Raw genomic sequence first — 13,809 nt, 5'->3', positions numbered from 1 at the left:
AGTCTTAGATCACCCTCCTGTGTGCTCCCAAAGGACCCCATATTCCTCCTACGAGAACTTGGATCACCCTGCGTTTGAGTTGCCTGTTTACTGAACTCTACTACTCATTCGAGTATAAGCCCTTTAAAGGCAGGGCTTCTGGTTGTATCCACATCACTTTCCATAGCACTTGGCATATAGTAGATATGGATTTGTTAAAGAAATTGAATGCAGTGTGTGTACGGAGGTGGGCTACAAGGCATGGCCACTGATTAGAGGTACAGAAATTAACACTGATAGAAGCTGGCAAGGGTAAATATGACACCTGCATTTCTGATGATATCTTATAAGATAGGATAAATAACAACTTGTCCTGGTTAATTTAGGCATTTATCTCCTGAGTAAGGAAGGAGAATCAGCTGACTTCTGGAGGGCCCGTCCAGCTATCTAATTTCATGATCCCAAAAACTTGACTATGATTCATATTTCAAGAAACTGGAGACAGTCTGGTGTGTAGCTGCAGGGTTTAAATTGGATATGATCTTTTTTTGTTTCAGATGGCTTAGGGAGGAATGCCTAAGAATTATACTACTGGGCAAAATGCAGGACAAGGGGAATTAGTCTTTCAATAACAAAACCAAAGCCAAACCTTCCAGTCTATTAAGGTCCTGCGTGGCAGCTGCAACCTAATGTCTTCCAAGAAACTCTAGCAGGAATCGCAGTGCCTGTTGCAAACAGGCAATGAATGGGCCTTTCTGAACCAGCACAGAGGCTTGGGGGAGCCAAAGCTCAGCAGTGCCAATGGCCACAAAAGCTAAATGTCACCAGCCATCAAGCTGTGTCTGCAGCCTTAGGTGGCTCACTCAAATGCTGGTGGCATTTATTTGGCTTTTCTTGTGACTCACGGATGGGTAGAGGGGTGAGAGGGCTGTCACTGTTTTACTTTAGAAACCTGCTTTGAATTTCTATTATGACATTGATTAATGAAATGCAATCAGTGAGATAGCCAAGTCCCCTGACTTTATTGATCTCCCTCTCATCTGATTTCCCTGTTATTTTCCACATCACAAAATTTCCTTATGATATGTCTCAAATGTATGGAGAAGGAAGGAAATTGATCCACCAAATATTGATGTGCCCCACTGCCAAGAATTAACAAATGCTACGATTGCTATATTTATTTCGGATTTTAAAAAATAAAAGCGTTGTCATTGAACTTGAAGTCCTGTTTGTATCCCTGCTTAGAACCATTCCCTTCCCTCCATCCCCAGAGGCAACCTCCAGCCTGAAATGGTCTATATCTTTCCATCCCTGTTTCTACATTTTTATCACTATGAATGCACCTGTAATCAATATGTTATATAATTTTTAAAAATTTATTTAAATTGTATCTTACTGTAATCATCCTTCTGTTTTTTTCTCTCAAAATTGTGTATTTTAAACTTTTTCTCATAGAAATTTTCATACATAAATAAAAATAGTTTTCACCCAGCTACAACTAAACCAATTCGTGGCCAATCTTATTTCACCTCTACCCTTCCCCACCCCCAGCTTGAGATTATAGTAAAGCAAATCCTACACATCATTATCTTTTTCACCCTTAAATATTTTCGTATATGTTTCCAAAAGATGTCCTATAAAAAACATAATTGCCATACCATTATCGCACCAAAATATGACAATAGTTTCTCAGGCAAAGTTCATGTCTCTCCTACTACATTATACGTTGAAAAAAAATTTTTTTTACAGCTTGCATGTTTGAATTAGGATCCAAGTAAAAAGGTCCATACACTGCGATTAGTTGGTATATCTTTGAAGTCTCTTAATTTATGGTTTCCTCCTCCATTTTTTTCTTCTTGCAATTTGTTGTGAGGAAACCAGGTCATTTGTCCTGTAGGATTTCCCACAGTCTGGATTTGCTGATTGCCTGCCTGGTATTTCCTGTATATTGGCAGTTAGAAATGAAGGACTGATCTGATTCAGGATTGATTTTTTTTTTTCTTGGCAAGACCACAAGTGGTGCTATGATGTTTTGTCAGGTGATACAAATTGTTGGTTGTCTCTTTTTTGTGATGTTAGCAGCAGTGAATGGCCCTAGATCCATTACTTGATTAATGGCTGAAAAATGGAGATATCCTAGTGATATAATTCCTTTTGCATTTATTATCTGTAATACTTCTACAGGATTTATCCTCAGCAGGATAATTGATTCCCTTTACTTATCAAGTTTCACAACAATAAGTTGGTTCCTTAGCATCTTCCAAAGGTGGCCAAAGAAGTGTTTTTATTTAATATCATTAGGAAGTTAAAAATTCAAACACATTTAATATATTCAGTCTACTGCCATTAAGTTCCTTATTGATGTTCACCTCGTCCCATCTTTGGTAAGTGATAGCCTCTTCCTGTTGGCTTCTGAGTCCTTTTTACACGATTCTAGTAGTCTTGCTAGCTTCCTTGCGTTCTAGGATGAGAAGGTGATCCAGAGTTATCTTGGATATTTTCCTCCCCAGGGTGGAATCAGCGTGGAATCAGCCATTTCTCCAACTGAGCCCTGGTTCGTGTTAGTGGGAAATGCCATTTAGAAACCACCATCTGGGTGCTTGCTGTGGAGGTTGTTTTTGCTTCTAGGTCTTTACAGTAGACAGTCTCATAACTGTCCTTCCAATTCCAATTCAGGACTCTATTCCTTTAGTGAGGCTCATTACCCTCATATCTGCATTTCCTTTCTCTCACGCTGAAATAAACTTTAGGAACAACTTGTTGATCTCTAGTTCTCAATTATATGAACCTGATTATCATTTGCTTTATCCCACCTTAAACACATAACAGATCCATAATAATAATACTGACACTGCCACCACTAACGTGATTACTGAAAACAGCCTTATTTTTTTTGTCATTGTTTTGTCATTAGGGTACAAATTATTGGGTTTTAAAGACAATTGGAATAGTTCTCTTAGTGTGGTTATGTCAACAACTGTATCTACTCATAAGTTCATTTTACTTTCAATATTTAGGTATAGCCTTTTATGTTTAATATTGTTGTATAACATGTAAAATATTTACATGACTCCAAAATGAAATCTGCAAAACAGCTTCACCTAGCTTCTATCCCTCTCCCCTTCACCCTATTCCCTATTGATAATTTTAATCTTACAGTTTATTCTTTCTTTTCTAAAAAACACAAGTATATATATAATATGTGGGTATGTGTATTTATATATTTATTGTGTTTGTGTATGAATTTTAATCCCCTCTTTTTTAGATGAACATAGCATATTTTACACATTTTCTCCACTTTTTCATTTCACAAATACTCTGGAAATTACTTTATAGTAGAATGTAGAGATGTTTCTTGTTCCATTTTTAGTTGCTTAGTACTCCATTGGGTGAAAGTACACTAATTATTCACCTGGTCCCCTGCTGATGAACATTTGGGGTGTTTCCAGTTTTGCTATTACAAATAATGCTGCAATTAATATCTTTTGCAATTTCTGTTTATATCTTTGCCAGTGTAACTTTGGAAAGGATTCTTGGAAGTTGGATTGCTGGGTTAAAGGATGAATGCATATGTAATTATATTAGCTATTGCTAAATCCCCCCACAGGGCTGTGGCCTTTTGCATGCCCGACGACATCATATGATAGTGCCTCTTTCCCCTGAGCACTGCCAACAAATTTCGGGATCTTGGTCAATCTGATAGTTGAGACATGGTATTAGCGTGTACATTAAATACGCATTTCTCTATTGTAAATGAACTTGATAATCTTTTTTATATGCTAAGAGCTATTTGCAATTCCTTTTTCTGTCAACTTTTGTTCCTATCTCTAGCCCATTTTAATATGGGGATGTTCGCCCTTCTCATTTTTAGAAGTTCTTCATATATTTAGGATATCAGTCCTTCGAGACATAAGTTAAAATGATTTTCCCAGTTTATATTTCTCTTTACTTTGCTTTTGTTTTTTGTCATGCAATATATGTATTTTTTAATTTACTCAAATTTATCAACCTTTTCCCTTGTTGCTTCTGGATTTTGAGTCATGGATAGTAAAGTTTCCCCACTCTCAAAAATTATTCACCCATTTCTTCTAGTACTTGTATAGTTTTCTTTTTTTTTCTATTTAAATTTCTGCTCTGTTTGGAGTTTACCCTGTTACAGTGTGTGAGTAATAGCACCAGGTTTATTTTTTGTAAAATGGCTATCCAGTTATTCCAACACCACTTTTCCCAATGATTTGAGATACCACCTTTATTATATTCTTAATTTTCATATTCAATTGGTATATTTCTAAATATTCTATTCTCTTCTATTAGTCATTCTATTCATGCTCTGATACCAAATTGTTTTAATTATAGAGGCATTAGAGTATTTTGAAATATCTGATATGGTTAACCTCCTCCCATAATTATTCTTTTTTTTCAGGGTATCCTGACCATTCTTGTATAGTCTACAAAATCAACTTTATGATCAACTTGTTTATCTCCAGGAAAAAAAATTTGTTAGTATTTTGTTGGGATTTCATTAAATATATACAGCAATTTAGGGAAGAATGACATCTTTAAAATAGTGAATATTTCTTTCTGAGAACATGGTCTATCTTTCCAATTGTTCCACCCTACTATTATGTTTTTCAGGAATGTTTTATTGTTCTATTTATGTATGTATTGAACATTTCATATTAAGTTTGTGCCTAGGTATTTTAGTTTCTTTTTCACTTTTCTAAGTGGGGTCTTTTCTGTCATTATATTTTCAAATTGGTATTTGTTTACACAGATATGAAAATTCCTGATTTTTGTATGTTAATTTTACAGCCCATTACTTTACTAAATTTTCTAATTGTTTGTAGTAGGTTGATTCTTTTGGGTTTTACAGATAAATAATCATTTCATCTATAAAAAGAAAAAAAAATTGTACGTATTCTCTTCCAATTTTCATACCTCTAATGGGTTCATCTTGTCTAATTTCATTGGCTAATGCTTCTAACACAATTTAAAGGAGCATAAGTGGTAGTGGGTGTCCTTATTTCTTACTTTAAAAGAACCACCTTTAGTGTTTCCCTGTTAAATAAGATGCCAGCTTTTGGGCCGAGGTGTTTATAATTTGTCATGTTTGGGAAATATCAATAGCAATTTCTATTTTATTGAGTTTTTTTAAACATAAATGGGTGTTGAATTTTGTCAAATGCTTTTTCTGCCTCTATGGAACAAATCATGTAAGTTTTTTTCTCTGTTCTATTATTTTGATGGATTATATTAGTGGCTTTCCTCATATTGAACCACCCTTGTGCCTCTGAAATAAGCTTCCCTTGGTCAACATTTTTTTTAATGTGTTGCTAGATTCTGTTTGCTATTATTTTATTACATTTTTGCATCAATATTTGTGAGGTTGAACTGTAAGTTTCTCTTTTTTTGTGTGACATTTTCTCATGTTTGGGATCAATGTCGTATTTGTTTCCGAAAGCAAATTAGGACACTTTCCTTCTTTTTCTATGTTCTGGAGCAGTTTAAGTAGGATTAGGATTATCTGTTCATTAAATATCTGATGGACTTTCCCTATGAAATCATCTGATAACTCATCTTTTTGGGCATTCCACTTCTCTGGGTGTCAATTTTAGTAAGTGCAAAGTTCTCGCTCTCTTTTTTTTTATTATTCTTTCTCTATTTTTAATGGTTATTTCTCCCTTGTACTTTCTAATTTTGTATATTTGTATCCCCTTATCCTTTTATTTTCTTGTTAGATGAACTAATGGTTTGTCTGTTTTGGTGATGTTTTCATTTTCATTAGTTCTATAGTTTTTCTCTTTTCTAACTCATTAATATCTGCTTTTGTTCTTATTAATTTTTTCTGCTTTCAATTGGTTTACCTTGTTCTTTCATTACACTTTTGAGTTGTCTTTTAATTCATTTTTTTTTTGAGAAAGGTGTTTTACATTTTCATTGATATTGGTTATTAATGACATACATTTTCCTATAACTATAGTCTGTGGATTCTGATGTCATTTTCCCCTTTATTGCTGTTTAATGTTGTCTATTGTATTTCATATGTAAATTTTACCTCTATAGAGAGACTTTATTTTGAGGGCAGGGACTGAGACTTTTTTTAATATGTCTATACAGGCAAAGCACCTAGTAGGTGTGAAAAAATACCAAGAGTTTGGGCTAGAAGAGATATTAGAAATTCTTTCCAAATCCCACACTGTGCAGATAACATAACTAAAACAAAGAGAAATTAAATGCTTTGCTGCGCATCTAGTATTCATTCTAATAAACTTCACTGTCATGACAATGTTGAGGCTGGTTGGTACAATACTTTGTCTGGAAGATGGTCTGTCCGTTCCTTTCCAGAGCTGCTAAAATGTTAATTCTCCTTTGGTCCCAGATTCCAAGAAGAATCCTAGACCACTTCTTCCCCAGTGGTGGAGCTGCGCACTGGGGGGAGTGAGGAAGAATCTCTGTCAAAGCTGACTAGAAACACAGAGTTGTCTTTCCATTACAGCATAGCTTCTCCCCTCCCCGAAGAGCTGGTTTTGAGTGTTCCCATAGGAATCAAACTTGGCATACATCTGTGAGGTCCTCTTTATCACCTCTTAATAACATTCTGTCTAGGCTAGCGTAAGCCCGGGGCTCTGGGTGTGAAGGTTTTCCAGCATCATCAGCAATTTAGCTCCTGAGGAGCTCTCCAGGGCCCCTAGCTTTTTCCAGATGAGTCTGTCTTGAGGCTGGTAGACCACAACTCTTGGTCTCTGCTTTACATCTCGCCTGGGCCTAGCCTGAGTCATTTCTCACCTGATTTTTGACGTTTTCTGTGTTTCTACTTCCCCTGGCCTTGCTCCATAACCGGGTCTCTCCTGGCTCAGTTTTCATAAGTCATTGCTTTCCTTCATATAAACACCAAGACATCAAAGTTGGATAAAGAATTATATCATCAGCCATAGTGAAATCACATGTAATCTATTTTGTTTTCTTTGCGAGATTAGGTAAATGAGAGTAGATACAGTTCTTCCAGAATTTTCAAAGGTATGAGTAGTTAATTGTCTCTTGACCTAAAAGATATGAATTGAATTTTAAAAGTTACAATTGGTGTTTGTCATCATTTTAGATTTTTGACCTCAGAAGTTAGAAAGATTTTGACTAGACAGAATTTTTGTGATCTAAAAATATAATAATAATTATATATTTTCTATATAATGAAATGCTTTCAAATCAGTCTGGTTTTGTTCTTCTGTTGCTGGAGCTGCTGAAGCTGAAGTTCCATGTCTCTATTGAGGTAGTGGTGAGGGAATAGAATTATTTTGCCTTCACACAGTAGAAAAGGTCACTCTGCTGACACATGGAGATCCTACTCTCTGAACCTCTTAGGTGGACACCATAATATTATGTGTTGGGAAAATTCATAAGTCAAGAAAGACACAGTTTGTGATTAAAGAAATAAACAAAATAGTTTGTTGGTTAAGAGCATGGGCACCGAGCCTCACATTTGTCCTGTGTAAAATAGGGATAACTATAATATCCAACTCATTAGTTCATTAGGAGGATTAAATGAGTTATGTAGGTAAAACACTAAGAACAATGTCTAGCATATAGCAGCAGTCCCTAAATTTGAGTGATTATTATTGTTTAAGCCACATAAACAGGAAGAGTGGTAATGCACTGTCTCAAACATGCCAGTCATGGTGTCTACCATGACCAAAGCCTCTGCTAAGAGAATTCCTGATGCCTTCTCTTGGAGCAGGCCTACAGAGTCAAGTTCAGTACCAGGTGACTCTGACCACTACTATGGCTGCCTGGGCCAGTGGTAGAGACTGACATAAAGAACACTAATGCAGAGGTGCTGGGCACCCTTTGAAATGGTCTGATGTAAAATGATGTACTCAAATAGAGATGAACTATATTGTATTGATTTTGGATTAGGGAATATGGGGAGAATGAGGCAGTTAGCAGCAGAATCAGAAACAGAAAAATCCTGATTTATAGGGGCATCCGTAATGAGACACACAGCAGTAAGTGAAAGTAATTCACAAAAGAATTGCCCACATTGATCTTTAGAGTCAATGCAATCCCAATCAAAATCCCAGAAAATTATTTTGTGAATATTGACAAACTAATTCTAAAGTTTGTAGCAAAGAGCAGAAGATCCGGAATAGCCAACATGGTGTTAAAGAAGAAGAAAATCGAGGACCAACACTACCTGACTTCAGGGCTTACTGTAAAGCTGCATCAGACAGTGTGTAGACAGTGTGGTTTTGACCGAAGAATAGACAAATAGCTCAACAGAACAGAATGGGAATCCCAGAAATAGATCCACGTAAAAGGTATCAGCTGATCTTTGACAAGAGAACAAAGACAATTCAATAGAGAAAGGGTGTTTTTCAACAAATGGTGCTAGAACAACGGGACATCCACATGCAAAAAATTAATCTAGACTTTTCACAAAAAATAACTCAAAATGGTCCATAGACCTCAATGTAAAATGCAAAACTATACAATATCTAAAAGATAACATATGAGAAAAAATCTAGGTGACCTTGGATTTGGTGATGACTATTTAGAAACAACACAAGAAGTATCATCTGTGAAAGAAAAAAACTGCTAAGTGGACTTCATTAAAATTTAAAACTTCTTCTCTGTGAAAGACACTATCAAGAGAACAAAAAGACACCATTAAGAGAACGAAAAGAGAATGAAAGCCAGAGATTGGGAGAAAATATTTGCCAAACACATATCCAATAAAGGATGTTTATTCAAAATATACAAAGAACTTTTAAAATTTAGCAGCAAGAAAACAAGCAATCCAATTTAAAAATGGGCAAAAGAGCTGAACAGACACCTCACCAAAGAATATATACGGATGGCAAATAAGCATATTGAAAAGATGTACAACATCAAATGCCATCAGGGAATTGCAATTAAAACAACAATGAGATACCAGATACCACTATAAGCCCATAAAAATGGCTAAACTAAAACACTGTCAACACCAAATGCTGGTGAGGATGCGGAGCAATGGGAACTCTCCTTCATTGCTGCTGGGAATGCAAAATGGTACGGCTGCTTTGGAAGATAGTCTGGCAGTTCCTTACAAAGCTAAACATAGCCTTACAATATGATCCAACGATCACGTGCCTGCTTTTTCACCCATGACTCCACCACACATCAAACTCTTTCCATTCCCTGTTTGTGCACCTTTCCCTGGGTTCCCGCAAGAGCAAGACTTTGGTTGATATTCATGTTTCCTTATAACAAATGTCTCATTACTTGGGGTAACTGGAGTGAGTCTCTGTTCTTGGCTATCAGAAGCATTTCACTAAAGAAGACACAGATATAAGCAGTTTGAGTAAAAGGGAGAATATGATGTATCATAAAAAAGAGGCACAAAAAACTACTTCAGAAAGGGTATGACAATTGATGGGCGTGGAAGGTTAGGTAGCATGTGTAAGGGAAGAAGGCATTTCTTGAGAAGGCACAGTGAGCAAAAGAACAGAGGCAAAACTGTGAGGGAAACAACCAACCTGACTGCAATGTCAGATACATGTAGGGGAGTGATGGGGGTATGGTAGATTTAATCATGTTCCCCAACAAAGATATATTCTTAATCTTAATCTGCATTCCTGTGTGTATGAACCCATTTGTAAATGGGACCCTTGGAAGATATGCTATCAGTTAAGGTGTAGACTCTTGTGTGAACAGGACCTTCTAAGAACCTACTTAGCTGTGGCCCAACTGAATGGACTTTAATTTGTATTTCTGGAGGCCTTGATAAGCAGAAGGAATTTCGACCCAGTGAGGCAGAGAAAAGCCACCAGGAGAAGCCTAGGGACATTGCCATGTGACTCAGTTTTCAATGCTTGGTTGAGAAGCCATCCTGACACCTTGATTTGGGACTTCTGGTCTCTAAAAGCATGAGCCAATAAATCCTTGTTGTTTAAGACAACCCATTGCTCGGTAATTGTCAGAGCAGCCTGGCAAATGATGTCGGGGGAAACGCTGGAAGAGTACTTTGTTTTAAGGTTGAGCACCCTGCTGAAATGCCAGGCTGAGGATGAGGTACTTAATTCTTGATTTGAGGGGAGCCATTAGAAGCTTTTGGGCATGGTGTTCTCCACAGGTCTTTTTTTTTTTCCCTCTCCATTGAATCAAAATCCCTTATATTTCCAAAGTTTCTCAGCCAAACAATATAATCTAAGTTATTCTAAAAAGCCAATTCCCCCTACTCTTAATATGGGAGAATTTGTGCATTAATTCAGGTTTTAGTTGCCAATTGGTGAAATCTGGGATGGTAGAGGGGTTCTGTTCTCCCTCACTGCTGTTTCCAGGCACTGCTCCTCCACCCTTGTGGATGGACCCTACCCCTCACAGGCCAGGCAGTGTCACTCTAATACCCTCCACTCTTCCTCACCCCTTCCTTGTACTTATCAGTCCATAATTGTTGCTCATTCAGTGGGACCAATGATATCTGAATCCCAGTCTTGCTCTTCACCCCACTTCTTTGTGAATGATTTCCACAACCATGTACACAACACTTCCAGCTCCCTGCACTCTAAATTCTCTGCCCTCTTTATATCCACTGACAGATCCACTCCTCTCCCACCACCCTGCCAGGCCCATCCAGGCCATTGTCATCACCTGCAGCTGCTCCGTTTCCAAAACTGTACATTCAGGGGTTCCCACTCTTCACCCACAGTCCTCTAGTCTTCTAGCTTTCTTAATCAGCTATACTCAGGACTGATTCCTTGACCTTATTTTAACTTCCTGTCTGTAAAACCCTCTTCTCCATCCTTCTTGATTGGCTCCTCTGCCTTCACTTCATCCCTTTCGGTTTAGATGCCATGGTCCATCACTTCGACCACATTCTTGCTGATATGCTCAACTCCCTCGCCTCACTGCCCTTCTTTTGCAGGCAATAAGCCAACACTGGGTTGTTTCATCAGCTCCATTCTTAGACCCAAGTGACTGCGCATTGCTGGAGAAAACTGTGGAAATGCGTACGTTAATGCTATTTTGAATTTATGTTCACAACCACATCTGGGGCAATGTGTCTACTGTCAATATCACAACTTTTCCACAATGACTATTTCAAACCTTCTTTATCATACAGTTTCCTGGGCATACAGCAGACTTATTTGCTTAAATTTGGGGTATTTATTGTCTACCTATCATGACAGGGACTATCTTTGACCATGGAATACAAAAATGAACAAAACGCCTATGGAGTCTATAGTCTTGTAGACTATTCAAAGATGTAATGGTGATTGGTTTAAATGTATTAGTGCCATATACCCTATTTTCAATCTTTCCCTGACTTTCATTCATTTATTCAACAGCTATTTATTAAGTGCTTACTATGTGTTCTGGGTGCTGAGACTATCATGGTGAAAGAGAAAGTCATGGTTATAGAGCTTATATTCTAGTGGAAGAAACAAACAAGATACAAATGATAATGTTATGTAAGTCATGAATATGAAAGATACACAATGTAGTAGAGGGATGGGGGAGTGCTTCTTAGAGAGGAGGCAGAGAAGACTTCTCTTGCGGAGAGAGTTGAGGGAAGGGAAGGAGTGAGCCATGTGTGCTGTTAGAGAATGTTCAATGCAGAAGGAACAGCAAGGGCAAATGCTGGAGAGGAGCTGAGTTTGGTTTCTTCCAGAAGCAGCAAGAGGGCAAGTGTGGCTGGAGCAAAATGAGAGCCCTTGTGTAAGTTTAACTGCTTTGCTGCCCTCTGAGATCACTTTCTGGTATCTGCAACCCAGGAAGGCAGAACCCCTGGGAGGAAGAAATATTTGCCTACATCTTGCCCTTTCAATGCCCTTTCACTATCCCACAAAAGTCTTCTGTTTACTTTCTCCCTGGAGGGATAGTTTAAGATCATCAGCAAAGGAAATGCCCCCATTCCCAGACTCAAAATCAAACACTCCTTCTTAAAAATGTTTTGATTTTGATCAACAAAGACATAAAGAGATATAAGCTGAATATTATTTAGCCAGAGTAACTCCACTGAGGTTGTCAAAAAAAACATTGTGTAGGCAGAAGACTCATGGTAGGCCATTTTGGAACTACATGGGGATATTATCAAATGACTTCCATATCTGTCTTAAATAAATAGAAATAATAATGTGTATCTCCTAATGAAGATAAAAGTTGGCTTTTAGTCTCTGTTGGAGTATACTGTTTTGATAGGAGAAAGGACCCCTTGGATCTTTTTTGCCTTAAGATAATTTGGGGTCATTTGTGAAATAAACATATGTCATAATTAACAATAGGATGGTCCTAGAACATGGCACATGGAAAATCATAATCTATTTAATGGAATTTTTATTATATGGATAGCATATATTACAAACCTTGTTAGGAAATGTCATTCCAATCATGACATCCACAAACTGAAAATTACCTTTTGGTTTCCAAGGAAAGCCCTGGCATTTCCCGGGTATTGCCCTGCTAGCTGTGCTCTGTCTGCAGCAGAGAAAGAAATTTATCCATAATTTAAAAGTCTTGACTTAGCTCTCAATACATGGGCTCCACAGCAGCATAACTGTGAAGGATTAGAACACAATGGAAAGCTCAGGGGTGAATGCAAAGCAGCCACTTTTCAAAGAGATCAGTGTGTAGCCAGTTTGGGTGTCATCAATGGGCCTGCTTCGCCGGTGGAGAGGACGGATGTGCACTTTATTTCGATGGCAGTGCACAAAGGGGCTGAGTGGCACAGCTGCTTATCGGCTCAGCTCGGTTTCTGCTCCTTCTGCTGCCAAGTTGCTGGAACCTAGAGCCCCGGGTCAGATCTGACGGGCTGTCTGGACTGGGGAGGCCAAGCCGGCTCACCAGGACCCGGCAGGAGCCCTGATGGCCCAGGCTGATGACGCCAGCTCTGCAGGAGACTATAAACAGTAAAGCAACATTTCCGACCACAGAGACCAATTACATGCCTGTGAGATCTCCCGGGGCAGAGGATGTGCTGGAATTCTCTGCCTTGGCAGTTACTCCTTGCAGAGAGAAGCAGCAGGAATGAACTGCAGGAAGGATGGATGGGGGTGGGGGTGGGGACATGGACCTCAGAGGGCTTCAGTGGGTTGATTGCGGAGCCTTCCGGCCCTGCAGATGAAGAGATGGCGAACTGAAGGCGACTGTCTGGGACACAGGCCTCCCCATGGTTACTGATGGGGTGGGAATGCTTGTTAACCTTCCTCCTTTCAACTCCCACCTGTGAAACGGGGGGGAGCGCTCTGCCTTCTGAACAAGCTGAAGTCACTGGGGCGGAACGTAAGGTCTTTCCTACCTTTTCCCTGTGATCTTGATAGGCTTTATTCCATTTCTGCTGTAGGTACTGACTGCCACAGGCAAAAGTCAATTGGGAGGCTCGGTGCATCTCCAACAATACAGCCGTCCCTGCTGCCTTCAAAGAAAGGCATCTCGTCAGCTCAAACCTTTATGCAAAGCCCTGGAGACTGGCTGTGTTTGTTGCAGATCACGTGGCAGTTGTCATGGCATCCAAGCTAAAGGGGGAAAAAAAGAGAGGGAGAGAATAGCCCGTGGTGGCTTTTCAAACAATAAGTGAAAGAATAACAAAGAAGAATTGGAAAGTCTCCCTGCTCCAATGGGTATTTCCTTAAGAGATCTTGAATAGCTTAGTAACACCACTTTGATGACCACTCCTCCATAGATCCAGTTACAGAGGGAGAAAACTCATGAGTAAGGTTAAAGAAGTTCTCCTCCAGTTAACTTTTGTCATTCCCTTTCTTCCTTCTTTGCTTGCTTCCTTCCTTCCCCCATCTTCTCCTTCTCTTTTCCTTTTGTCTTTCTCCTTTTTCATGCGCCCCTTCCCTCCTTCCTTCCCTC

At 38.7% G+C, this 13,809-nt stretch overlaps 1 protein-coding gene across 3 annotated transcripts in view; it reads right to left on the bottom strand.

The window, feature by feature from the left end:
• Positions 1–13,414, bottom strand: part of CFAP97D2 (CFAP97 domain containing 2) — a 42,971-nt gene extending 29,557 nt beyond the window's left edge. For all 3 annotated transcript variants that reach the window (XM_037807626.1, XM_037807627.1, XM_037807628.1), the window contains exon 1: positions 13,250–13,414. In XM_037807626.1, the coding sequence (XP_037663554.1) occupies positions 13,250–13,339 (90 nt within the window). In that variant the 5' untranslated portion in view covers positions 13,340–13,414. The remainder of the gene's footprint in view (positions 1–13,249) is intronic.
• Between the last annotated feature and the right edge of the window lie 395 nt (positions 13,415–13,809).

The sequence above is a fragment of the Choloepus didactylus genome, chromosome 17 (assembly GCF_015220235.1).
Source record: "Choloepus didactylus isolate mChoDid1 chromosome 17, mChoDid1.pri, whole genome shotgun sequence".
NCBI classification, from domain to species: domain Eukaryota; kingdom Metazoa; phylum Chordata; class Mammalia; order Pilosa; family Megalonychidae; genus Choloepus; species Choloepus didactylus.
This window is presented reverse-complemented; position numbering and strand designations above follow the sequence as displayed.